The sequence below is a fragment of the Ornithorhynchus anatinus genome, chromosome 21 (genome assembly GCF_004115215.2).
Source record: "Ornithorhynchus anatinus isolate Pmale09 chromosome 21, mOrnAna1.pri.v4, whole genome shotgun sequence".
Classification (NCBI taxonomy): domain Eukaryota; kingdom Metazoa; phylum Chordata; class Mammalia; order Monotremata; family Ornithorhynchidae; genus Ornithorhynchus; species Ornithorhynchus anatinus.
This window is the reverse complement of record NC_041748.1, coordinates 15,148,692-15,175,599: the sequence shown is the minus strand read 5'-3', so window position 1 is coordinate 15,175,599 and position 26,908 is coordinate 15,148,692. Positions and strand designations below refer to the sequence as shown.

The following is a 26,908-nucleotide window of genomic DNA, read 5'->3' as shown; positions in this document are numbered from 1 at the left end:
ATGATTTGCCCTTGGTCACACAGCTGGCAACTGCCAGAGCCGGGGTAAGAGCCCAGGTCCTCCACCTCCGAGGCGCAGGCTCCTTCCCGCTTCCCTGTGTGGATTTTTCCCAGAAAGAGAAGGGAGCCCTCCCAGTGACCCCACCTGGCCTCTCTCTTGCAGCCACAGCCACTCGCCGGGTTCTATGGCCGCGGCCCGGGAGTGGTCCTGTGCCCGCTGCACTTTCCTGAACCCGGTGGGCCAGCGCCAGTGCTCCATCTGCGAGGCCCCCCGGCAGAAGCCCGACCTCAACCACATCCTACGGCTCAGCGTGGAGGAGCAGAAATGGCCCTGTGCCCGCTGCACCTTCCGGAACTTCCTGGGCAAGGGGGCCTGTGAGGTGTGCGGCTTCACTCCAGACCCGGCACCCGGGGCCTGCCCGTTGCCGGCCATCAACGGCCTCCTGCCCAAGCCGCCCGCCGTCCTGGCCGAGCCCAAGGCGGGCGGGAGGGAGGCGGGGCCCGGCGGGGAGCCCCCCGGCCAGGGACCCCCGGGGACAGAGGCGGCCGGCGGTTGGACCTGCCCACGCTGCACCCTCCACAACACTCCTGCGGCCAACTCCTGCTCGGCCTGCGGGGGGCCCCGCCGGCTCTCGCTGCCCAAGATCCCCCCGGAGGCCCTGGTGGTCCCCGAGGTCATCGCCCCCGCCGGCTTCCAGGTCGCCCCCAGCCCCCCACCGCCCCCCACCCCCGGCCAGCCCTCCGAGCCCACTGAACCCTCCGAGCCCCCGCCCGGTGGACGGGCCCCGGCCCCTGCCGAGCCCGAGGGACCCAAGACGCCCGGCCCCTTCGGCCCCTTCTCCCCTGCCCCGCAGAACAACCCCATCCCCCGCAGCCGGCGGGAGGTGCCCCCGCAGCTGCAGTCGGCGGTGCCCGAGGCCCCGGCAGCCCCCGGCCCCAAGGGGTCCCCCCAGGGGCAGGGCCGGGCGCCCCCCGCCGCCCGCTTCCAGGAGCTTCTGGGCACCAAGCGGCTGAGCGTGCTGGAGGAGGAGGCGGTGGGGGCAGCAGACCCCGGCCCGGCGGGATCCAAGAAGGGCGGCTCGGGCGCCTGGCCCACGGCCCCAAGTGAGGCCTGCGGCGCCCCGCCGGGTGGCGACATCATCGACCTGACGGGGGACGCAGTCCGCTTCACCCCCGCCAGCCCCTCCAGCCCCGACTTTACCACCTGGCCCTGCGCCAAGTGCACACTCAAGAACCCCACCGCGGCCCAGCGGTGCCAGGCGTGCGGCTCGTCCAAGCTGCACGGCTTCCAGGAGCACTCGGGGACCCCGCCCGCCGAGCCGGCCCCCCGCTGCCCGGACTGCAATGCCGACAAGACCCCCGGGGGCGGGGGCGGCTGCTGCTGCGGGGGGAGGGCTCGGGAGGCCGCCCGCCTCTTCCCCTGCCTGCCTCCGCCCGCCGAGCGGCCCAGCCAGTGGTCCTGCCCGGCCTGCACCCTGCTGAACGAGGCCAAGGCGAAGCACTGTGCGGCCTGCCACACCCCGCAGCTCTACCTGGCTCAACGCAAGGGCGGCAAGCCTCTGAAAAGGCGGGAGAGCATGCACGTGGAGAAGCGGCGCCTGACGGATGAGGGCGAGGCCAAGGCCCTGTGGGAGAACATCGTCCTCTTCTGCCGGGAGGTGAGTGAGCCGCGCCCTCCCCGCCCACCGCTCTGCCACCGTCTGTCTCGGCCCGGGCACTGGCTGAAGTGCTGGGCAGAGAGAGAAGGCATGGTGCTGACCCTCCGGGAGCTCGCTGTCTAGGGGTGGCAAGGAATGAATCTGCCCTGGGGGGGCCGGGGCAGTACCCCTTAGCTACCGGGGGCAGTGGGTCTGTGGCCACTGGGGATGGGGGATGGAGGGGTGGTGGGTGCTACCATCTAGCCCTGCACACAGGGCTGGGGTGGGTCCCAGGTCATCGGAGCAGACACAGTCCTGCCCCTGCCGGGGCTCCCAACCCAAGAGATCAGAAGAATGGGCTTTATTTTTTTTACACATCATAATGAGAATTGCACTAAATGCCGGGACAGATACAAAATGATCAGGTCAAACAAAGCCCCCATCCCTCATCAGATTCTCGGTCTGAGGAGGGGAAGAATGGGGATTTCTCCTCCCTTTCTTCAGATGAGGAGACAGAGGCCCAGAGAAGGCAGGAAACTAGCGCCGGGTCACCCAGCAGGCAAGGAGCAGAGCTAGGATTAGAACCCCTGTCCCCTGATTCCCAGGCCTGCGCTCTTTCCACTTGATCAGGCTGCCTCCCTAAGCGAGGAAACTACGGCCTAGAGAGGTTAGGCGAGTGGCCCTAGGTCACCCAGCAGGCCGGGGACAGAGCTGAGAATAGAACCTGGGCCTCTCACCACCCAACCCCGTGCTCTTTCCACTAGGCCTCACTGCCATACAGAGGCAACTTTGGCCAGTTGGATGGCAGCACAAGGTTCAGACCTTGACATATGAAGCTTAAAAAAGACACGCAGGCAAACCGCAGCAGCAGGTGTGTTCACTAAGGACCCGTGTGAGGCTCCAAAAGGAGGTAGACAGCCCGGGCCCTGTCCCCGGATGGCTTTCCATCGAGTGGGGAAAGCCAACCTGTAGTACATAGGTCAGGACGTTGGTGAATTCACCCACCCACCCAGCTCTGCAGCATGAAGAGCTGCCATTCTGTTTGTTTCGCTGCCTAAAAATAACATCGTCCCATAAAGAACTGGTAATGACCTAGCGACTTTATTAAGTGATGCTGATTTAAGGAGGAAGTGCAGCATTGTGGGTAAACAGTTACGGGGATAATGCCTTCAAGCTTGGGTAGCCCTGACCTCGGGGCCCCTAGTGCTGGAGTTGGAGTCAGATCCCCGGGAAGACCTGGCGGTTCCAGGAGCCAGGGGGAATGGGGTTGGAGGGGAAGGAACTGACCCATCTGGGCTAGCGGGGTGATCTCTCGGAAGGGAGGGAATGTTGATATTTGTTAAGCGCTTACTATGTGCCAAGCACTGTTCTAAGCGCTGGGGTAGACACAGGGGAACCAGGTTGTCCCACATGGGGCTCACAGTCTTAATCCCCATTTTACAGATGAAGGAACTGGGGCACCGAGAAGTTAAGTGACTTGCCCAAAGTCACACAGCTGACAAGTGGCAGAGCCGGGGTTCGAACCCATGACCTCAGACTCCAAAGCCCGGGCTCTTTATACTGAGCCACGCTGCTTCTTAATGGAGGGAACCATTTAGGGAAGCAGGGAGAAACCTCCCAGGGGGGCGAGAACCATTTAGGGCCAGGAGGTGAGGTGAGGAAGCTGCTGAAAGTGAGGAAAGTATTGAGTTGGGGGAATCTCCCAGAGGGGAGGATGCCATTTTCTGCAGGGGGCGAGGTTGCTGGAGGGAGTTTTAGGGCACCACCCTGCCACCCCAGTCAGGGAGCAGGTTGGGAATCAGCCGGCACCCCAGGAAACCCCCTTCCCCATCTCGACCTGAGTCTCTCTCCCCTCTCCTTTGCTCCGGGCCCCTAAGGGAGGTGTCTTTGGAGTCTGGGCGCGGGACCTCCTCCCACGCAGACCTCCTCCCACACGGATGGGTCCGGAGCCCAGAACACTCCCGCCTCGGTGAAGGGATGGCCCTGCAGCCCCTTGAGAGAGCTCCTCGTCCTTTCTTTTAAGAACAAAGTGAATTTCGTGGACGATAGCTTCCCCCCTGGACCCGAGTCCGTGGGCTTTCCGGAAGGGGACAGCGTCCAGCTTAGGGTGCGGCAGTGGCTCCGTCCCCACGAGATCAACTGCGCCATCTTCAAGGACCAGGGGGAGGACTGGTCGGTGTTCCGGACGCTGCGGCCCTCCGACATCCTACAAGGGCTTTTGGGAAACTGCTGGTAAGGAGGCACGCGGGGTCTCCCGCGGGGGCAGCGGAGATCATTCCTGTGCCTTCCCCGACCTCGCCCCCGGTTGGGATCCTCTACTCTCCCTCATGAATCCCCCTAAATTGGGCATCCCCTACCTATCCCTTTCTGGGTGGGTTGGACCACAAAATGCCGTCAGTCCCTTGGTGCCGGGGGCTCGTGAGCCCGGCCTCCTGGTCAGAGGCACCACGAGGCCGATCTGGAGGGGTCTCTGTCGGCAGAGCTGGGCTCTCCCGGGCGGCTTGGTGCTGGGTGGGTGGTGCCCTGCTGACCTGCCGCCAGGAGGGCAGAACACAGTCTGGGACCTTTCGATCCCGTTCCCCTCTCCCCATTTACCTCTGAGATCCACCTGCCGGCAGGGCGCAGGGTTGGGGCAGTCTCATCTCATCCCCAAACCTCGCTCCAGACTCAGAGTCCAGATCCGTGTTGGACGGCTCCTTGGGAGGAGGCAGGGCCGGCCGCAGGGAGGCGGCTCTCCCTGTGCTTAGTACAGTGCCCCAACGTTCAGTACAGTGCCTAGCTCATAGTAAATGCGTAACAAATACCATAATTATTAATATGAATGGATGGTGCCCGTGCCCTGCTACCCCGGACTGGCCAAGGCCGCCCGGGAGTGACCCCCACCCCTTCCCGGCAGGTTCCTGAGCGCCCTAGCCGTGCTGGCGGAGCGGCCCGAGCTGGTGGAGCGGGTGATGGTCACCCGGGGCCTGTGCCCGGAAGGGGCCTACCAGGTGCGGCTGTGCAAAGATGGCACGTGGACCACGGTGCTGGTGGATGACATGCTGCCTTGCGACGACTGCGGCTTCCTCCTCTTCTCCCAGGTGGGTGTCCGGCAGGGACCAGGGGTGGCGGCGGCCGGGCCCGCCTCGGCCCTGACCCTGCTCTGACCAGGCCTCCCCCCCCGGCCTTCGCCCGCAGGCCCAGCGGAAGCAGCTGTGGGTGGCCCTCATCGAGAAGGCCCTGGCCAAGCTGCACGGGTCCTACTTCGCCCTGCAGGCCGGGCGCGCCATTGAGGGCCTGGCCACCCTGACCGGCGCCCCATGCGAGAGCCTGATGCTGCAGGTCAGCTCCACTAACCCCCGCGAGGAGCCAATTGACACTGACCTCATCTGGGCCAAAATGCTGAGTTCTAAGGAGGCTGGGTAAGAGGAGGCGGGAGGGGCCGCGGCTCAGCCGTTAGGAGCGCTGAGCTCAGAAGAAGCCAGGGTGACCCTTGGGGTTCAAAGAGGTGGGCGCGGGGGAGGCTAGAGGGCCCTCGGGAGCTCACGGAGCTGGGAGGGCAGAAGCTAGAGGGCCCTTGTGAGCTTGGAGATGGGAAGGTGGAGGTTAGAGGGCCCCCGGGAGCTCACGGAGATGGGAGGGTGGAAGCTAGAGGGCTCTTGTGAACTCACAGGTGAGTTGAGGGAGGCTAAGGAGCCCTCGGGAACTCACTGAGATGAGAGGGCGAAGGCTGGAGGGCCTTTGTGAGCTCACGGTGGAGGGTGGCAGGTGGCTCGCCAGGCCAGAAGAGACCAGAGGACTCTCATGAACACACAGAGATGGGAGTCTGGAGCCTCGAGGGCCTTCATGATCTTAGGGTGGGCTGGAGGAGGCGAAGCCAGGCCACAGAGGCTAGAGGACCCTCATGATCTCAGGGGAGCTGGACGGAGGGAGGCTTCGCGGGTCCTTGTGAGCTTAGAGGGGGGACAGAGGGAGTCCTGAGGGTCCTTGGGAGCTCACGGAGCTGGGAGTGAGGAGGCTGGAGAACCCTCGTGAGTTCACAGAGGTGGGTGGGGGAAGGTTCTATGTCCCAGTCACGGTTTGCAGGGCACTGAGGGGGCAATCACTAGGCTTGGCTCGCCTGCCCTGGCCATTCTGAGGCCCTTTTTCCCGGCACGGAGGTGTGGGTTGCACGGGAGCAGGAGCGGCCTAGGGGATCCGCTCCCTCCCCGGCCGCCGGCTGAGAAGGGGGTGGGGAGGAAAGTGTGCTGCCGCTTCCTGTGCACAGAGCCCAGCCACTCCCTTTCACAAGCAGAGGTCCCACCCCGCTCCACCGGCAAGGGATCTTGATTCCGGTGGGCCCTTGGCAGTAGCGGCAGTTGTGCTTGTTGCCTTACTGCTAAAGGGCATCCGGCGAGGGTGACCCTGAGTTGGGTGGATGTTTGCAGGGTGGTGGCCAGGGGGGAGCTGCATGGTAGCACCCAGACGGGGCATGACCCGCCCCCAGTAGGTATGGGGGGTAACATGGACCGAGGCTCGGGGCGGTCCTGCCTGGGGGTCGAGCCATGGGCACATCCCAGCAGGTGTTGCTCCAGTCAATCCACCAGCCGGCCCATCTCCAGGGACACGGGGATCCCCATTGGCAAAGCTCAGGCTCCCGGTGTTGGGATGGGGGGTGAGGTGTCCACCTCTCACGGGGTGCATCTTCTCTGAAGAAGAGAGGTAGTGTGGGGTTGATGGTGGACCTCACCCATCACACGGCCTCAGTGACAGAATGAGCCTCAACCCAGGCGTCTGGCAAGGGAACCTTGCTCCTCATTCCCCCTCCAGGAGGTGGAATGTTCTTGCTGTTTTGTGCCTCAGTATCCCCCCACCCGCTGCCTAGTTGAGAGCCGATGGGAAGATAGAGTAGCTTCACTTGTCAGCAGCTCAGAGGCTCCGTTGCAGCTTGGAACTCCGGGGAAGCTGAAGGGGCTCTCTGGCCTGAGAATTCCAAGGAGCCTTGGGGGCAAGCAGGTGCCTGGGGTGGTGCCTGCAGCAGCCTCAGGCCTCCTAGTGGAGACCAGTCCTGGGAGTTGGCTGATGCTGGGCCGTGTCTCTGGCCGGGACAACTGTCAAGGCAGGGATGGAGCGGGTCGGGGAGGTGAGAAGCCAGAGAGAACAGTTGGTGGGGTTCCCCTGGCCAGCTACCACGACTGAATGATGGGAGGCATGGGGTCCTGTTTCTTCACCCGCGAAGCACCGCCAGGCCTCCTGGGCACAGACGTCTGAGGAAGGGACTTTGAATGTGTGGTCTGTGCCCATTGCACAGGGGTCAGGTTGAAGTGGGGTGGAAAGAGGAAGGAGTTGGCCCAGGTTGTCCCTCTAGGCCCGGTGTCCAGCTGTAGGGTGAGTGGTGGTGCATAGGGCAGGCCAGGTGTGTGCCACCCCGGGCGGGGAGCCGGCGGTGCCCGGTCAGTGCCGGCTCCGCTCTCCCCCGCCGCCGCTGCAGGTTTCTCATGGGCGCCTCGTGCGGAGGGGGCAACATGAAGGTGGACGACATGGCCTACGAAGGCATGGGCCTCCGCCCACGCCACGCCTACTCCGTCCTGGACGTGCGAGACGTCCAGGGCTTCAGGTGAGCGCGGGGGGCCAGGCCGGCGGGGCGCAGTGGGCTGGAGCAGGCCGCGGCCCGGGTGTGCGGGGGTGCGGCAGGACACCCATGGCATCGTCTCCCAGCCCCTTTCCCTCCCGCCCCCCAGGCTGCTCCGCCTTCGGAACCCCTGGGGCCGTTTTTCCTGGCATGGCAGCTGGTCGGACGAGTGGCCGCACTGGCCGGGGCACCTGCGGCAGGAGCTGATGCCCCACGGGAGCAGCGAGGGTGTCTTCTGGATGGAGTACAGCGACTTCATTAGGTGACAGAGGCCAGCGGGCAGCCCAGGAGAGGCCGGGCACCGGTGTCTCCTGCCGCTTGAACCGAGGCTCCTTGTGGGCCTGGAATAGGTCTCAGATTATGTTGGACTTTTCGAGAGCTCAGTAGAGTGCTCGGCACCCAGTGGTATTTATCAAGTGCTTACTGCGTGCAGGGCATTGTACTGAGCCCTGGGGAAGAATAACGGAAGCAGCGTGACCTAGAGGAAAGAGCACAGGCTTGGGAGTCAGAGGACCTGGGTTCTAATCCCTATAAGCCATTTACCTGCTGTATGACCTTGGACAAGTTACTTAACTTTTCTGTGCCTCAGTTCCCTCATTTGCAGAGTGGTGATTCAATGCCTGTTCTTCCTCCTACTTAGACCGTGAGCCCCATGTGAGACCTGATGATCTTTTATCTACCCCAGCATTAAGTAAACACTTAACAAATGCCACGATTATTATTAATGAAAATAACAGCAATTGTGGTATTGAGGGAGCATCTCCGTGGAGGGAGCCCTGCGGGGGAAGATCTACGGGATCAGGACCCAGGGATCTGGCCTGGACTGGCCGATCTCCGCTCGGCTGTCTCTGGCTGGGGAGATCCGATCTGGAGGGGGAGATGGACACAAAAATGGATCAGGGCACCGGGGGAAAGGGTGCTGTGGGGGTGAGGGTGGGCTGAATGTCAAGAGCTGCCTCCTCCTCTCCTGCAGGTACTTTGATTCGGTGGACATCTGCAAGATCCACTCAGACTGGCACGAGGTGCGGGTGCAGGGCACCTTCCCCAACAAGGCCAGCGGGCCCGTGGTGGTCACTTCCCTGACGGTGCTGGAGCGTGCCGCCCTTGAGTGTGCCCTCTTCCAGGAGGGCAGCCGGTGGGTGCCGGGCAGGGCTAAGCCAACCTCCCGGGGGGGTGGCGGGACGTGGGGAGGGCGTGTGTGTTGGGGACCCGGAAATACACACACGATTCTCCTTTCTCCACCTTTCTTTCCCTTTCCTTCCCCCTCTCTCCTTTCCACTCTCTCTAACCTTCCTTCCCCTTCCCCCCCTCCTTTCCCTCCTCTTCCTCCTGGCCCAGGCCCCAGCTGTTAGGTGGCTGGTGGCAGGAGGAAGAGAGAGGGCTCCCGGCTGATCCGATTTGGGTTTGGGGCAGTCGGGGCGAACCTCTGGAGAAGATAGGGAGGGCAGCCAGCCAGCAGAGGATGGACAGTGTCCCTTGAGCCTCCGCTGTCCCGAGCGAGCCCCAGGCTGCGCCGTCCCTTGCCTCCCCAGGCCCCTGGCCGGCGCTGACCCCAGCAGCACTGACCCCGGCCGCCCCGCCTCTCCCCTCGCCCGGCAGGCGTTCGGACACGGTGGACAGCCATCTCCTGGACCTGTGTATCATGGTGTTCCGGGCCACTTTCACGAGCGGCAGCCGGCTGTGCCTGGGCCGGCTCCTGGCCCACAGCAAGAGGGCCGTGAAGAAGTTTGTCAACTGTGACGTCATGCTGGAGCCGGGCGAGTACGCAGTGGTCTGCTGCGCCTTCAACCACTGGAGCCCCAGCCCGCCGGGCCCCTCGCCCGCCCAGTGTAAGGGCCTGGGAGGAGGGAGAGAGGGAGGGGAGGAGGCTAGGGCGGGGGCTTGCCGGTCCAGACGGAAAAGGGAAAAAGAGGAAGCAACTCCCTCTGCCCGGACCAGACCCCCGCCAAGCGGGGCCGTGGGGGTGGGGGGAGGCGAATCGGTGCCCTGTCTCTGAACCTCCGGGCCGCCCCGCCCCGCGCAGTGCCCAGCCCCACCGGCGGAGGGAGCCGCAGCGCCCCGGAGCCCCCCGGCTACATCCTGGCCATCTACAGTTCGCGGCTGGTCATGGTGGAGCAGATCGAGGCCCGGCCCACCACTCTGGCTGACGCCATCATCCTCCTGACGGAGAACAAGGGAGAGCGCCACGAGGTGGGTGCCGGCGGCTGGCGGCCTCTGGCCCCGGGCCGGATGGGGCCGGGGACTTGACGGGCCCCCCTGGGAGGGAGGCCCGCGGACCAGCTACCTGGAAGGCTCCTATCTCTGATGCCACCAGAGGGCACCGGTGGCCTAGCTGGTTTCCCAGCCAGGATGATCCCGTCCCCACCTCCTCAACTGCTCACCCTCCCCTTGAAGCCGGGCACTGTCCACCCCCACCCCGTTCCCATGGCGCTCCACGCCCCGGATAGCCCCGGGGAGGGCCGGCCCCAACGCCGGCCCGAGTCCCAGTCCACCCACCCGGGGCCCGTGGGCGGGGGTGGGCCCTCAGCCCCCCGGGTCCGGGGCCCTGCAGGGGCGGACGCCACTGGCCACTGCCCCCTGCCCCCAGGGCCGGGAGGGCATGACGTGCTACTACCTGACCCACGGCTGGGCGGGGCTGATCGTGGTGGTGGAGAACCGGCACCCCAAGTCCTATCTGCACGTGCAGTGCGACTGCACCGACAGCTTTAACGTGGTGTCCACCCGAGGCAGCCTCAAGACCCAGGACAGCGTCCCGCCCTTGCACCGGTAAGGCTTGGCATGGGGCCGGCGGGCACCCCCTCTCCATCCCCCCCCCCCATTCCCTGCAGTGAAGATGATGGTGATTGCAGTGTCTGTTAAGCACTTTAGGATGTGCTAAGTACTGTGGTAGGTACTGGCAGGTCGGATGTGGTCCCTGCCCCAAGTAAGGCTTCTGGTCTAAGTAGTAGGGAGGTGGGGATTGAATCTCCATTTTACGGATGAGAAAGTGGGGCCTAGAGAAGTCAAGTGACTTTCCCGAGGTCACAGAGCAGACAAGTGGCAGAGCTGAGATGAGAACCCAAGTCTTCTCACTCCTAGGCCTGAGCTCTTTCCTCTAGGCCACACTGTCTTCTTCCCTCTCCCTTCCCTCCCTCGCAGTTTCACCCACTTCTCTGCTCCGACACCCTTCCAACTTTCTTACTTGCTCTTTCTCCCCTTCCTTGCCCCCTCCTCTCCATCTCCCCAGTGTCTGTCTTCGCTCTCCGTCTCTGTCTTCCCCCTGGGTATGTGTCTTCCCTACCTCCCTCTTCCCCCTCTGTCCATCTTCCCCCCGTCTTCTCTTTCCCCTCTCTCCTCCCCCAGCTGTCTTCCTTTTCTGTCTCTTCCCTGTCTCTCTCTTCCCCATCTCTCTGTCTTCCCTCTCCATCTCTCTTCCTCCAATCAATTTCTCGTATTTATTGAGCACTTAATGTGTGCAGAGCATTGTTCTAAGTGCTTGGAAGAGTGCAATATAACAGTTGGAAGAACAGTGATGATGCGGAAGGAAGGGGGAGCTGAGGAAAAGGGGGGCTTAGTCTGGGAAGGCCTCTTGGAGGAGGTGAGCCTTCAGTAGGGCTTCGAAGGGGGAAAGTGTGATTGGCAGATTTGAGGAGGAAGGGCATTCCAGGCCAGAGGTAGGACGTGGGCCCAGGGGTCGACGGTGGGACAGCCGAGATGGAGGCGCAGTGAGAAAGTTAGCGCCAGAAGAGCGGAATATGCGGGCTGAGACATAGAAGGTGATAAAGCAAGTGAGGTGGGGGGGGCGGGGCAAGGTGATGGAGGGCTTTGAAGCGGTAGGAGTTTTAGAGAGGGAGACCAACATTAATATAAATAAAATGACAGATATGTACATAAGTGCTCTGAGACTAAGAAATGGGTGACTAAGTGGAGTAAATCCAAGTGCAAGGGTGATGCAGAAGAGAGTGGGAGAAGGGGAAATGAGGGCTAAATCAGGGAAGGACTCCTGGAAGAGATGTGTCTTCAAAAAGGCTTTAGAGGTGGGGAGAGTGATGTTCTGGTGGATAGGAAGAGGTAGGACTTTCCTCATCTCTTCCTCCTCCCATCTCTCTGTCTTTCCCCATCTTTATTTCTTCCACCATCTCTGTCTTATCCTCAGATTCTTTCCCCTCTATTTCTGCCTTCCCCCTTCTTTCCCTGCTGTCCCCCTCCCATCTCCTCTTCCTGGCCCCAAGAGGCGCACACCACAGCTCCCTTCATGCTGGGAAGTAACCGGGTGGTTCCTCAGCCAGCCTGGGGTGAGAGGAGCAGTGCCGCCCCTCTCCCCCCGCTCCCCTCTCTTCCAGAGAGCAGGAAACTACCCAGTGTTAGAGTCTGGGAGGGAGTGGGGGGAGAATTAAAAGCCGAACAGACCTCACCCCTTGGAGCGACAGGACCTGGCCCGGGCCCGGACCCCTCCCAGGATGCCCACGTGACACCCCCATTCCCTCTGCAGGCAGGTGTTGGTGATCCTGTCCCAGTTGGAGGGCAACGCCGGCTTCTCCATCACCCACCGCCTGGCCCACCGCAAAGCCACGCAGCCGTTCCTCAACGACTGGCTGGCCACCAAGGGCACCCACAACCCCCAGCTCACAGTGGAGGTGGCCGGCCTGCACGGCCCTCGGCCTCTATGACCCCCGTCGCCCTCCCACCCTCCCCGCACCGTTTTCGTCGGCTGTGGTTTCGCCCGGGCCTCGTCTGCTCCGTCGGCCCCCGCCACTCTACATTCCCCTCCCAAACCCGGGCACCGCAGGCGAACTTTGGCCTGCACCCCACGGCCCCTCGGCCGCTCCAGATACCAGCCCTTGATGGAGGTGGCGGGGGACCTAGAACGATGCTTGAACTGTGGAAATCTCAGGACCACCGTCCATCCGTCCGTCTGTCCGGCCCGCCGGCCCCCAGCCGCCTCGTCTCTGCTCTTCTGGCTGGGACACCGGCATCCTGCTGCTGCCAACCAAATACCTCGACGCCCGGGATGGCGCTGGCTCCCCAGCTCAGTGGCTTCTCCCTGGCCCCGCCCAGCCCAGCCCCAGGCAAACCCTCGTGGGCCCCGGCACAGTAGCGAGAGGGATGTGGGAGCGGAATTAGCTCCCCCACCCCCGGGGACTCCAGCAAAACCAAAATTCTCTGGGGGTGGGATGGGCCTGGGGACCTGGCAGGGAGCCAGGGAAGGGGAGCCCGACCCCGGGGGCAGCAGAACTATCTGACTATGGGAACGACAGGTTCCCCCACCCCAGCTGGCACCCCCTGGGTGGCGAGTCGGAAACAGCTGTTGCCCCCGCCCACCCTGTTCCCAGCAGGCCCCAGTCCTGACCCTAGGGGTGGCCCTCTGGTCCTGCCCACTGTCCCGGCTCCCGGGAAGGGCTTGCCCAGCTGCCATGGGGCTGGGGCCGGGGTGGCCAGGCTTGCCCCCCTTAGGTGTTTGAACCTCTTGGACCGTTGACAAACCTTCCGGCCAAGTGGAGAAAGATGGTTTCCAAACAAGAGGTGCCCCAGTGGTGGGGGGAAGCACTGTGAAGGCTGAATTGGGCCCCAGTCTGAGGGCACCCCCTCCCACCTTCTCTCTGGCCGCTGGGAGGTTCCAGTCCAGCCCTCGCCCAGCACGAGACCGTGATACTATGCAACTCCCGGAGAGCAGTGCTAGGATAGAAGCCATGAGCTTGGCGGTGGGGGCGGAGGGGAGTGGGAAGGGGGGCGGTCAGCCTGGGGTGGGGTCAGAGGGGCCCACCTCTTCCTGAAAGCTCCCAGGTGCCGCAGAGCACGTCCCCACCCCGGGGCTCGTGCTAACTGCAGCCGCCGCAGAGGGGTGCTGATGTGGAGGGTGAGAAGTGGAGAGGTTAAACCAAGGGTCTGGATTGAAGGTGGTCCGGGCTGACACCCCCCCACCCGCCCCCCCACCATTTACACTTGGTCATCCAGGCCGGAGCTCCAACTTCCGAGTTTCCGGCCTGCGCCACAGGTGCCCAGGGGTGCCAGGACCCTCGTGGCCGGGGGGTGGAGGTGGGGTACCCGGCGAGGGGTGCGGGGCCTGAGTGAGGAGCGTCCACTGACTGTGTGAGCTGGGGGGGAGGGAGCCGGAGCCCCCACTCCTCCCCCACCCCCAGACCCCCCCGCCCTAAGCAGTCCTGAGCCAGGCTCTCGTTGGAACCATTTATTTCCCTTTGTCGTTTCGTGTTCGTGTTTTGGGTTTGGGGTTTTTTTTTCAATTTTTGTTTAAACGTCAAAAAAATCTCCCTCCGTGCGCGCACACACACAAACACACACTCTCCGGTCTTTTTATTTCCCCCTCCCACCCCCCCCTTCCGCTCTCTGAGCTGTGAATATTTTTAACCCTGTAAATACTGTCCAGCTCTTCGGAAACATAGGATATTTTGTCAACTGCAAATCAGAACCACAACCCCTGTACAATAGCAGTCCTCCCCGGCTGGTTTGCAAACTCAGGCTCCGACGGACCAAATAAAAGTTTTGTTTTTTAATCCAGTCTCCCCAGGACCAGCCCGCTTCCCCCATTCCTGCGGGCCCCGACTGTTGATGTCGCCTGGTGCTGGGGTGGAAGGGAGTTGGGGGGGTGGCGGTTCCGTCACTCGGCGGGTGCATGTGGATGCCCGGGGGGCAGGGGCAGCGAGGCAGAGGAGGCCGGGGAGACCAGCAGCTCCTGTGTGGCCTCGGGCGGGAGTCAGAGACCAGCTCGGGAGACAGAAGGAGAGACTTTCTGTCTTTCTTACAGTAACTTGTAATAGATTTTCCCGGGCAAAACATGTTTGCATTCAGGAGGCCCTGTCTGAACTCATCAGAGTCATCCAGGCCCGAACAGATGGAGAGAGGTTTGGGGGGACGGGGAGGGGGAGCGAGGAAGGGAGAGGTTTCCACTTCTCCCCCACCCTGCTGAGCCTCGACTTATCCCGGAAAAATGAGGTGCGGCCAGGGCCCGCGCCCTCCTCCCCCAGTTCTCCGGGCCACCTTCCCCCCTCCTTGCTGCGAGGCCCAACTTGCTCTTGGCAGCGAGGGGGGGCGGTCCCCTGCCCACTGAGCTACAGCCCCCTTCCCCGAGGGGCCAGCAAGTCGTTAGGATGCATGCGTGTGCGCGCGCGCGCGCACACACACATGCAGCAGCCCCCCCCCCCCCCCCGATCCATTCTGCTGCCCTTGCAGACGCACGTTGTGAAAGAGGCCTAGTGGCCTCCCAACCTGAGGGTGGAGGGAGAGGTGATGGGAAGTGGGGAGGCAAGCTGGGTCCTGGGGGAGATGTGCTGCCCCCCGCCCCCATCCTGAGGCCGTGCGGCCTGGGCTGCTCCCCGGCTGCCTGGGCTCCAGCTTCCCACCCTGGGGGGGCCGGGCCCGGCTGTCAGGGCAGCCCCAAAGCCCCCCTCCCCCTGGGGCGGGCAGCACTGGAAGCTAGGCCTGAAACCACTACTGGGAGAGTGAGTTTGTGTGTCTGTGTGTGTATGTGTGTGTTTGGGGGGGGTGGGTTCCGGTGGGGGCTGTGTCGGCGTGCGCGCCGAGAGCTGTCAGGGTCCGGAGCGGGCCGGGACTATCGAGTCTGAAAGCAATTAAAGGCAGCAGCGAGGCTCGCTCCAGGCAGGCTCCGGGCGGCGGGCGAAGCTGCCACAACAGATCACGCCAATTGTCTGCGCAGGCCCGACCCTCCGCTGGCCAGGGTGCAGGGGTGGGGCCAGGAGCCACAGATGGGGCAGGTAATAATAATAATTTTGGTATCTGTTAAGTGCTTACTATGAGCCAAGCACTGTTCTTAGCACTAAGGTAGATACAAGGTCATCAGGTTCTCCCATGTGGGGCTCACAGTCTTAATCCCCATTTTATAGGTGAGGGAACAGACCCAGAATTAATTTGTTTATTATTATTATGATATTTGTTAAGCGCTTACTAGCTGCTAAGCACTAGGGTAGATGCAAGGTTATCGGGTCATCCCACTTAGGGCTCTCAGTCTTAATCCCTATATTATAATAGTAATAATAATGACATTGGTTAAGCGCTTACTCTGTGCCACACACTGTTCCAAGCAATGGGAGGGATATAAGGTATTCAGATTGCCTACATGGGGCTCATAGTCTTAATCCCCATTTTACAGATGAGATAACTGAAGCACAGATAAGTGAAGTGGCTTGCCCAAGGTCACACAGCAGACGAGTGGCAGAGCCGGGTTTAGAACCCACATCCTCTGACTCCTAAGCCCGTGTTCTTTCTGCTAAGCCACACTGCTTCTCTGACAGGAACCATGGTTGCAAGGCCTGAAAAGCAGTGCACCCTTAACCTCTCGGTGCCCACGGTGGACCAGGCTCTTGGTCCTCCAACACCCCACTCCACCAAATAGGGTAACCCTGCTGTTCCCATGGCAACCCAAGGAGGAGGCACGTGGGCCCCTGAACCCCCCAGAGGACCCCAAGTTCTCCCTGTAACAACCACTTCCACTTACTCCCCCAGCCTCCACCCCAGAGTCGGCTGCGAGGTCCCCCCACCCCCCGCCCCGACTCAGAAGAGAGAAGAGCCCGAAGGTGGAGAGCAGGAGAAGTCCACAGAGGCGAGAATCCAGGTATCACGGGGAGGGGATGATAACCCCAAGATGGGATGATAAAACCCGCAGCCAGCCCAGATCGTCCTCTCCCTCGGTTGGGAGGCCCCATATTCCCTGTCCTTTCTCTAGCTCCCCCCGCCCACTCGCTCTGACCTGTCCACCCTTGCTCCACTTCCACCACAGTCCACCTTCCCACGTGGGGCAGCCTGCTGCACACCCGTCTCCCCACCACACACACTTCCCCTTTGTTAAGTTCCAGTTCATGGCCCCTCCTCCAGGAAGCTTTCCCTCCCACCGACACAGCCCAGAACCCCACAGTCTGCCCAAGGAAGCACCTGATGAGGAGCCTATTTCTCCCCAGTGGACCAGGGGGTCTCCTAAAGACGGGTCTGTGTCCACCCCATCTTCCCTGGTGGACTGAGGAGTGGGGCGATTCATTGACGTCAAGGACAGGATGGATTTTGTTTCCCCCCACACCAGGTCTGAGGGAGCTCATATAATTCTCGGGCCAGACTGAGATGTCCATAGGCCTCAGGGACCTGAGCCTGGAAGTCAGGACCAAACAATCTATCAGTTAATCAGTGGACCAGTGGTTCAGCTTCTGTGCTTCAGCAACCCAGCTTCGGGTTGGGTGCAGGCAGCTGTTTGGCCACTGCATTGAGAAGCAGCGCAGCCTAGTGGCAAGAGCCCGGGCTTGGGAATCAGAGGACATGAGTTCTAATCTCCGCTCTGCCACTTGTCTGCTGTGTGACCTTGGGTAAACCGCTTACCTTCTCTGTGCCTTAGTTACCTCATTTGTAAAATGGTGATTAAGACTGTGAGCCCCCATGTGTGGCAACCTGATTACCTTGTATTTACTCCAGCGCTTAGAACAGTATTTGGCACATAGGAACCGCTTAACAAATACCATTATTATTATTATTATTATGGATAGTTAGATGATAGGTGAATGGTGGATGAATAAATGGGTGGGTGGGTGGATGAACGAATGGATGAGTGGAGAGGCGACTGGGAGGAAAGGTGGGTGGATGGATGGATGGACGGAAGATGGGTGGATGGGCGCCTAGGCAGATGGGTGTACAGATGGACAGCAGCCTCCAGTGGTCACTACTTGCTGGACCCTGCTGCTCCATCTCCCGGAGTGGATGCATCCAGCTCAGGGCTCCCGTTCCGGTCCGGTCCGGGGCTCTGCTTCCACAGAGGCCTGCTCCCATCCCTGCCCCCGCACCCCCAGGGGGGACCCAAGCACTCTGACGGCGGCGGTCCATCTGGTCCCTGGGGGAGCCAGGCCCAAGCCTCCCTCATTGTCGGCATTTGGAGGACAGCTGCCTGTCAGAGGCCAGATAATAATTATGGGGTATTTGTTAGGCGCTTAACCAAGTGGCAAGCAATGTTCTAAGCGCCGGGATAGATATAAGGTAAGCAAGTTGGACACAGTCCCTGTCACACACGGGGCTCACAGTCCCATTTTCCAGATGAGGTCAGTGAGGCCCAGAGAAGTGAAGCGGCTTGCCCAAGGTGAAAGAGTGGGGATTAGAACCCACGGCCTCTCACTCCCAAGCCCCGGCTCTTGCCGCTAGGCCATCCGTTCCTACTCCCTCCGTTGCCCATCGGGGGCCCCGGGCCCCATCCCTCCCTCCCCCACCCCAACCCCCAGTGTTCCTCTCCCCCGTGCTGCCCCCCACCCCCGTTCTGTCCCTCCCCTCGAGGGGATGAAGCGGCCGGCCGACGGACTGACCGGCTGGCTGGCTGGCTGAGTGGCTCCCGTGGTGTCTCGCGGACATTTCTGTGTTTTCACTTGTAAAATATTCTGTCAGAACCAGTTAATGTACAAATTAGTGGCGGTGGCCTCGCACGGGCTCCTGCCTGCCTAATTTGACAGGGGCGGTGCGGCCCTGGCTGCAAACTCTTGCTGGGCAAAATAGCAGGTCAGACAGCGGGCGAGGCTCCACCAGCCCCAGCGCACCCGGGCCCAAGGGGTGCACAGCTGCCACACCGAGGAAACTACCCCGGGGCTCCGGGCTCAGGCCTGGCTGCTGGCGGTGGCGCAGACTAGCCTGATGGGCCACTCCAGCTCCAGAGGCTGCAGGTCCCTCCCGGGGCCTTGCTGAATGCCTTTGCCTTTGGGAGAAGACAGAGAGAGAGAGACTAAGAGGAGGCTGCAGGGAGGAGAGAAGAGGAGGATGGGGGGGAAGACAGGAAGGTGGAGGGAGGAGAAGGGGCTGCAGAGAAGAGAGGAAGGAGGATGAGGGGAGAAGAGGCCAGAGGCAGGATGTGGGGCGAGGGATTGGTGGAGAGATAGATGCGATGGAGGTTGTGAGAAGGTTAGCATTGGAGGAGTGAAGTGTGTGGGCTGGGTTGCAGAAGGAGAGTAGCGAGGTTAGGTAGGAGGGACAAGGTGAGTGACTGCTTTAAAGCCAATGGTGAGGCATTTTTATCTGATGCGGAGATGGCTGGGCAACCACTGCAATTTTGGCCAGCTCGCTCTAAGTTCTCCTACTCACGGCTGCTCGGGACCTCCTGCCGTACCTGGCAAGTGAATGTTGTTCTGGCCCTCCTAGCTCCCTGACCCCCAGCCTGGCTCTAGTCGCCCCTCCAGCCCCCTGCAGTTCCCCTCAACTTTTCCCAGGATTTATGGGCCAATAGAAGAGTTTCTTGGGCCAGGAGAGACCTAGGCAAGTACCCTGGAAGTGGAGAGGGGGTGTCAACAGGGAGTCTGTGAAGGTTGGGGCTACTGGCTAGGGGCGGGAGGGTCTGTACATTAAAAGGGACCACTTCTCCAGTTTTATCATCCGACTTTCAGCTGGTCTGTCCCTTGTCCCGCACTACTACGTTACTGGACACTTTAATTAATCGTGGTATTTGAGTGCTTATTATGTGCCAGACACTGTACTGAGCTCTGGGGCGGATACAAGCAAATTGGGTTGGACACAGTGCCGGTCCCGCATGGGGCTCACAGTCTCAAGCCCCATTTTACAGATGAGGGAACCGAGGCACAGAGAAGTAGAGTGACTTGTCCAAAGTCAGAGAACAGACAAGTGGCAGAGCCGTTATTAGAACCCGTGTCCTTCTGACACCCAGGCCCAGACTCTATATCCTCTACCTAGTGCTGCTTCACTTCTTATGTCCAGTTTTTATTTTCCTTCCCCTCAGCCAGGGCCAGACTTCATACTGACCTGGGTGGAGACCAAGGGAGAACAAGTGGAGGGCTCAGGGCTCCTGTAGAGAAACCCTCTTGGATCCCGAGAAAGCAGCAAGATGGTAGCTTTGTCATCATCGCAAGACACAGCATGTCCGGGGCAACCCCTGCAATGTCATGTGCCCGGATTTGTCCGGTACAAGGGAGGATTGTCCACGGTCAACCTTCAGATGGGAGGGCTGGAGAGATTGAGAGGCAGGAAGGGGGGAGTGGGAGGGAACTGTAAGAAGAGGGGTGGGTGAGGAAATGGGGAACTTTGGGTGGGGAGGGTGTGTGTGAGAGGAAGGGGTTTTTATGAAGGAGGGAGGTTGGGGAAGGGAGTTCTGGGAGGAAAGTTATATGTGATGAAGGGGGAATTCTGAGGGGGAGATGAAAGGGACAGGTGTGTGTGAGAAGGGGATCTGGGAGGGAGGGGGGTTGAGGAATAGGGTTCTGGGAGGGAAGGGGGTTTCTGTGAAGGAGGTTGAGGAAGGGGGTTCTGTGATGGAGAGGGAATGAAGGGAAGGGGTGTGATTGAGAAGGGGTTCTTTTGGGTGGATGGAGGAAAGGGGTTCTGTGAGGAAGGGGGAATGAAGGGGAGAGGTGTGTGTGAAAAGGGGTTCTCTGGTGGGGATAGAAGAAGGGGAGGTTCTGTGAGGAGGGTGAAGGGGAGGAAGGTGTGTGAGAAGGGGTTCTGTGGTGATCTGAGGAAGGGCAAGCAGCGAGTCCTAGTGGAAACAGCACGGACCTTGGAGTCAGAGGACCTGGGTTCTATCCTGGCTCTGCCAATTGTTTGCTGTGTGACCTTGAACAAGTCACTTGACTTCTCTGTGCCTCAGTTTCCTCAACTGAAAATGGGGACTCAATACCTGTTTTCCCTCCTACGTAGGCTGTGAGCCTCAGAAGGGACAGGAACCTTGTCAGACCTAATTAGCCCGTACCTTCCCCAGTGCTTAGAACGGTGCTTGAGACATTGTCAGCGCTTAACAAATATCATAAAAGGGTGAGGGGAGAGGGGAGTTCTGCGAGGGAGGAGGGATGAGGAAGGGGGGGGTGGTTCTGTGTGGCTGGGGTGGAGAGAGGAAGGGGGTTCTGTGAAGGAGAGGGGGATTGAGAAAGGGTGTTCTGTGAGGGAGGGGGAATGAATGGGAGTGGTGTGTGTGAAAAGGGGCTCTGTGGGATGATGCAGCAAGGGAAGGTTTCTGAGAGAGGGGGCTGAGGAAGGGGGGTTCTTTGGGGGGAGAAGGGGAAGGGGTTGTGAGAAGGGATTCTGTGGGGAATTTGAGGAAGGGGTTCTGTGAGGGAGGGGGATTGAGGAAGGGGAATCTGTGGAAGAGGGGAGTTAAGGAAGGGAGGTCTGTCAGGTAGGGGAAATGAAGGGGTATGTGTGAAAGGGTTTCTGTGAGGGATTTGAGGAAGAGGGTTTTTGGGAGGGAGGTGGCTGAGGAAGGAGGATTCTGTGAACGGGGATTGAGGAAGGGGGTTCTGAGAGGGAGGATGGATGAAGGGGAGGGGTATGTGTGAGAAGGGATTCTGTGGGGGAATAAGGAAGGGGGCTTCTGTGAAGGAGAGGGTTGAGGAAGCAGGGGGGTTCTGTGAAGGACAGAGAATGAAGGGGAGGAGAGGGGTGGGAGTGAGAAGGGTTTTCTGTTGGAAGATGGAGGAAACAGGGATCTGTGAAGGAGGGGTGGTCTGAGAGGCTGGTGACGGGGTCCTTGGGCTGGGGAGTGGAGAGCCGGGGTCCCTCCCCGGCCCTCCCCGGCTCAATGCGAGCCCGGCTCATCGCGCGGCCCACCACTGAGGTGGGGAAAATCCGCTGTGACAGGCCCGGCCCGACGGGGCCCTGGGGGGCAGGAAACTACAAGTTCGTTTCCTCTGCCGACCATATGGCCCCTTTCAGCTGGGAGCGACGAGGTAATTGCTGCTGCTGCTGAGCTGCTGGTTTGTGTCTGTGCGAGTGAGCGTGTGTGTCTGTGTGTGTGCGGGTGTGTGCATCTGTGCCCGTGAATGTACGTGTGGTGAGCACAGCGAGCTGAGGGTGGGTTGAGTGAATGGGAAGAGACCCAAAAAGGTGGGGAAAAGAGGGTGCTGGCCTGAGAATGGGGCCTAGTGGAAACAACTGCACCTGGGAGTCAGGGGTCCTGGGGTTCTAATTCTGGCTCCACTACCTTCCTGCTGTGCTATAAAAGTAATAATAATAATAATTTGGGTATTTGTTAAACACTTACTATGTGCCTGGAACTGCACTAAGTACAAGCAAATTGGGTTGGACTCATTCCCTGTCCTACATGGGCTCACAGTCTCAATCCCCATTTTATGGATGAGGTAACCGAGGCACAGAGAAGTGAAGTGAACTGCCCAAGGCCACACAGCAGACAGGTGTTGGAGCAGGGATTAGAACCCATGACCTTCTGACTCCCAGGCCCGGGCAAGTTACTTCACTTCTCTGGGCCTCAGTTACTTCATCTGAAAATGGTAATTCAATTCCTGTTCCTACTCCCACGCCTGGCATGTAGTAACCACTTAACAAACACCATTCATTCAATCTTATTTACCGAGCACGTATTGTGTGCCGAGCACGTGTTGTGTGCCGAGCACTGTACTAAGAACTTGGGAGAGTAAAATACAACAATAAACAGACACATTCACCACAATTATCATTATTATTGTCTCCCTGGCTACAGATGGGTAAACTGAGGAGCAGTGGCAAGAACTCATGCTTCTCGATTAGCCAGTGCCCACACACCCAAAGCCAAATTCCCCTACTGCTACCACACTACTACTACTACTACTAATTTCTATGATGGTATTTGTTAAGCACTTACTATGTGCCAAGAATGTTTTAAGCCCTGGGGTAGCTACAAGGTACAGGGTTGTCCCACGTGGGGCTCACAGTCTTAATCCCCATTTTACAGATGAGGTAAGTGAAGCACAAAGAAGTTAAGTGGCTTGCCCAAGGTCACACTGCAGATGGGTGGCGGAGCCTGGATTAGAACCCACATCCTCTGACTCCCAAGCCCGGGCTGTTGCCACTAAGCCACGCTGCTCCTCTGTTCCTGCTGCTCCCAAACCCCTCTGGCTGCTACTTCCCTGTCTCCATGGCAGTTCCGGGGTGGACAGACGTAACCTGGGGGCCGGGCTAGACTCCACAGGGGACCATTTCTCCCCTATCCCTTCCCCCTAATGACCTGGTCATGTACTTTATGGAAAAAATTGAAACCATCAAGCATGATCTCCCTAAAATCTCCCGTTACTCTCCAAACTCTCCCTCCTCCTGCCCTTTTACTCTCCCATCTTTCCCAGCAGTATCTCAAAAGATCTCCCTCCTCCTCTCAAAATCCACCCTTCTCCACTTGTCCCTCTGACTCCATCCCTTAGCATCTTATCAAGACCCTTGTCCCTTGACTGCCACCTTTAACTGTTCACTCTCTAATGGCCTCGCCTCTACTGCTTTCAAACCCGCTCAAGTCTCCCCTATACTAAAAATACCTTCCCTTGACCCCACGGCTCCCTCCAGTTACCACCCCATCTCCTTCCTACCATTCCTTTCCAAACTCCTTGAACGAAATGGCTACACCCACTGCCTCTACTTCCCGCTCCGTTTATCTCCTTGACCCCCCTCCAATCTGGTTTTCATCCCCTTCGCTCCACCCAAACTGCCCTCTCGAAGGTCACCAGTGATCTCCTTTTTGCCAGATCCAATGGCCTCTACTCCATCCTAAACCTCCTCGACCTCTCAGCTGCCTTTGACACTGTTGACCATCCCCTTCTTCTGGAAAGATGATCCAACCTTGGCTTCACTGACCCTGTCCTCTCCCAGTTCTCCTCCTTTCTCTCTGGCCACTCATTCTCAGTCTCTTTCGCAGGCTCCTCCTCTGCCTCCCGACCCCTAACTGTGGGGGTCCCTCAAGGTTCAGTTCTGGCTCTCCTTCTATTCTCCTTCTACACCAGCTCCCTTGGAGAACTCATTCGCTCCTATGCCTTCAACTATCATCTCTACACAGGTGATTCCCAAATCTATATCTCCAGCCTTGATCTCTCTCCTTCTTTGCAGGTATTCGCTCTCCCCACTTCCAAAGACTTATTAAACATCATATCTTCTCCAAGAGGCCTTCCCCGACTAAACCCTCATTTCCTCTTCTTTCACTCCTTTCACTAGGATTTGCACCAATTTTTCAATGCCCCTCAGCCCCACAGCACTCATGTACATATCTGTAATTTAATGTATTTGTTTATATTAATGTTTGTTACCCCTTCTAGATTGGGCAGGGAATGTGGCTACCAATTCTGTTATATTGTATTCTCCTAAGCACTTAGTACAGTGCTCTGCACCCAGTAACTGCTCAGTAAATATCACTGATTGACTGATTAATTGATTGATTGGTACAAGGTGGAGCCACTCTCAGGGGCACCTGGAGAGTTTCCAGTACTCTTCCAGTCTCGACTGAGAGAGGGAGAGTCAAACAGAGGCATATCGATTCCATTCCTAGCTTGGGCAGTGGTGGAAGGCAATTTGCTTCAAGTCAAAACTCACCTATGCTGGGCAGCAGTGGCATGGGCAGAGTAGAAGACAGAGATGCAAGTTTGCTGCACGGAAGGAGGCAAAGGTAAACTGTTTCCTAATTTTTAACAAGAAAACTCTGTATACACTACCAAAACAATTGCAGTTGAAGGTGAGGGGTTCTGGGAAAGATGTGTCCGTGGCGTTGCTATGGGTAGGACATGTCTCGACAGCCTAAGAAAAGACAAGGTGGGGGGATTAGAGATAATAATAACAATAATAATAATGTTGGTATTTGTTAAGTGCTTACTATGTGCAGAGCACTGTTCTAAGTGCTGGGGTAGATACAGGGTAATCAGGTTGTCCCACATGAGGCTCACAGTTAATCCCCATTTTACAGATGAGGTAACTGAGGCACAGAGAAGTTAAATGACTTGCTCATAGTCACCCAGCTGACAAGTGGCAGAGCTGGGATTCGAACCCATGACCTCTGGCTCCCAAGCCCAGGCTCTTTCCACTGAGCCTCGCTGCTTCTCCAAATTATTTCCACCCGGTTTTGAACCAGGGATCTTTCGCATGTTAGGCGAACGTGATAACCATCACACCACGGAAACTTCTAAGGGAATGTCTAGACATCCCCTAGATGTCTAGGAGAAGGCCTCCTGGAGGAGCTGTGAGCTCAGAGGGGCTTTGAAAAAGGGATGACTCTCAAATTTACCTCTCCACCATGACTGCTCCTCTTCCTTTCTACCTTGAATTTCCTCTTGCCTTCAGGTCAATTCCATATGGATGTCCTGCCGACTCCTCAATCTCAATATGCCCATGACTGAGCTCCTCATCTTCCCTCGCACAATTCCTCTCCTCCACCTGACTTTCCCATCAGAGCTGACAACACCCCCCCCACATCCCACCGCTCCTCAAACCCTCAAACTTGGTGGTTTCCTCAACTCCTCTCCTTTTTTCAATCCCTCACATTCAATCTGTAGCCAAATCCTGTTTATTTTTCCTCCACTTCATCTCTAAAACCACCGCTTTCTTTCAATCCAAACCACCTTCACCCCTGTCCAGGTCTTTGTCACAGCCCGGCTGTACTACTGCATCAGCCTCCTCGCTGACCTCCCTGCCTCCACCCCTGCCTCACACTCTTCTTTTTCACTGCACCTCGTTCTGGTCTCTTTCAATCAATCGATCAATCCATCTATCCAGCAGTGGGGTTTATTGAGAGCTAACCATGTGCAGAGCACTGTACAATTCAGTGGAAAAGTACAGTACAACAGAGTTGGTAGATAAAACCCCTGCCCTTGAGAAGCTTTCAGTCTACAGTCTTGCCATGGATCTCATGCTCACTGCCTCCCTCCTGACTGGAACTCCCTCCCGCTTCACATCACAAAGACCACCACTCTCTCCCTCCTCCAAGTCCTACTGAACACTTCCCTGATTAATTTCGAATTTCCTCTCCTTATAGCTCCCCAGCTGCCTCTTGGGCCCTTCCACATTCATAACCACCATAGCACTTAAGTACATATCTGACACAACCTATTACTTTAGCACCAACTCATGCGCATCTCCCCTTATCGTTCCCAATCCGATCTGTAAATTATCTTAGCGTCTGCCTCCCTTACTCCATTATAAACTCTTGCATGGCAGGGATCATATCTTCTCCTTCTACTGGACTCTTCCAAGGGCTTAATTTTATGCTCTGCACACGGTAGGTGCTCAATCCTGGTAATTACTGTGCTATTTGCTAAGCACTGAGATAACTCAACTATAATCAGATCAATCACAGTCGCTGTTCTATGTGGGGCTCACAGTCGAAAGAGGAGAACCAAGTGCCATTTCATAGATTAGGCAACAGAGGCACAGAGAGGGGAAGTGCCTTGCCCAAGGTCACACAGCAGACAAGTGGCAGAGCTGCGAGTAGAACCCTGATCCTCTGACTTCCGTGCCTGGGCTCTTTCCATTTGGTCACCCTGTTCCCCGGTGCCTGGGAATATACAACGAAAATAGAGAACTGTCCATCCTTGCCTTCAAGGAGCGTAGAGTCTTATGGGGAAGATAGCTGGGTACTTTTGGAGTGCCTACTGGATGCAGAACACTGTACTAACTGCTTGAGGTGGTATAAGAGAGCACATGGTCATGAGTTCTAATCCCAGCTCCACCACGTGCTCACTGTGGGACCTCGGGCACGTCACTGCACTTCTGTGGGCCTCAGTTCCCTCATCTGTAAAAGGGGGTTTGAGGCTGTGAGCCCCATTTGGGGCAGAGACTGTGTCCAGCCCGATTTGCTTGTATCTACCCCAGTGCTTAGTACAATGCCTGGCACACAATAAGCGCTTAACAAATACCATCATTATTTTAGACTCAATCCCTGTCCTTCAGGAGCTGATATTCTGGTGTTGAAGTCAGGTTTCTTCACTTTAAATTTTTTTCACACTTCCTGAGTTTTGGGGTTAGCTGTCCATGTCCGATCTGCTTATTTTGTATCTGCCCTAGCAATTAGCACAGTGCGTGGTACCTAATGAGCGTTCGTTATTAAAAACAACAGAAGCCATAGACATGGACATTTTCACATTTGTAATCAGCCTTCCCACAGTCAAACTGAAGGGCTTCCCTCTCAGTGGTGATTAAGTGGGCCATAGTCATGGATGGGTTGCAGTTAGGTTATTATTATTAATAATAATTATATTAATAATAATAGCAATGATAGTACTTGCTAAGGCCTTACTATATGTAAAGCGTTGGGGTAGATACAAGATCATTAGGCCAAACACAGTCCCTGTCTCACATGAGGCTCACAGTCTATGTAGGAGGGAGAACAGGTATCGGATCCCCACTTTACAGATGAGGAAACTGAGGCAGAGAGAAGTGAAGTGACTTCTTGTAATTATTATGGTATTTGTTAAGTGCTTACTATCTGTCAAGCACCATTCTGAGCTCTAGGTTAACTCTAGATAGAGTTAATCATATTGGACACGGTCCCTTTCCTACACGGGACTCACAGTCTAAGTAGGAGGGAGGACAGGTATTGAATCCCCATTTTACAGATGAGGAAACTGAAGCACAGAGAAGTTAAATGACTTGTCCAAGGTCACACAGCAGGAGACAAGTGGTTGAGCCAGGATTAGAACCCAGGTCCTCTGCCTGCATGCTTTCCTCTGGGCCACGCTGCTTCCCATGCCTTCAGGTCATCTCTTCTTGGATGTGCTACTGTTGTTTGGATACGTTCTCCTAGGAGTCAATCCATCTGGTCCGCTCGCTCCTTTCCTAGACACTAGAGAGTTAGGAGGAGAACCAGGAGAGGAAAGTGATAGTAAAGCAGATGTTGGATAAAATTTCCAGGAGAAAGGGGTGATCCACAGTGTCGAAGGAAGCTGAGAGGTCGAGGAGGATTAGGATGAACTAGAGGCCGTTGGATTCATCTTCCCATTTCTCCATGTTAGCCACGGGGAAAAGGG

At 58.2% G+C, this 26,908-nt stretch overlaps 1 protein-coding gene and 1 non-coding gene across 4 annotated transcripts in view; one reads left to right on the top strand and one right to left on the bottom strand.

The window, feature by feature from the left end:
* CAPN15 (calpain 15) overlaps positions 1-13,717 on the top strand; it is a 44,389-nt gene extending 30,672 nt beyond the window's left edge. For 2 of the 3 annotated variants that reach the window (XM_029049301.1, XM_029049298.2), the window contains exons 2-12: positions 163-1,657; positions 3,660-3,868; positions 4,533-4,716; positions 4,814-5,037; positions 7,086-7,211; positions 7,336-7,488; positions 8,200-8,361; positions 8,826-9,055; positions 9,250-9,416; positions 9,814-9,992; positions 11,698-13,717. In XM_029049301.1, the coding sequence (XP_028905134.1) occupies positions 185-1,657; positions 3,660-3,868; positions 4,533-4,716; positions 4,814-5,037; positions 7,086-7,211; positions 7,336-7,488; positions 8,200-8,361; positions 8,826-9,055; positions 9,250-9,416; positions 9,814-9,992; positions 11,698-11,875 (3,285 nt within the window). In that variant the 5' untranslated portion in view covers positions 163-184 and the 3' untranslated portion in view covers positions 11,876-13,717. The remainder of the gene's footprint in view (positions 1-162; positions 1,658-3,659; positions 3,869-4,532; positions 4,717-4,813; positions 5,038-7,085; positions 7,212-7,335; positions 7,489-8,199; positions 8,362-8,825; positions 9,056-9,249; positions 9,417-9,813; positions 9,993-11,697) is intronic. The other variant, XM_029049299.2, reaches the window with a different exon arrangement.
* A 10,277-nt stretch (positions 13,718-23,994) lies between these two features.
* On the bottom strand, positions 23,995-24,067 carry TRNAV-AAC. Its single transcript has one exon. It is a non-coding gene; the product is annotated as a tRNA-Val (tRNA).
* Between the last annotated feature and the right edge of the window lie 2,841 nt (positions 24,068-26,908).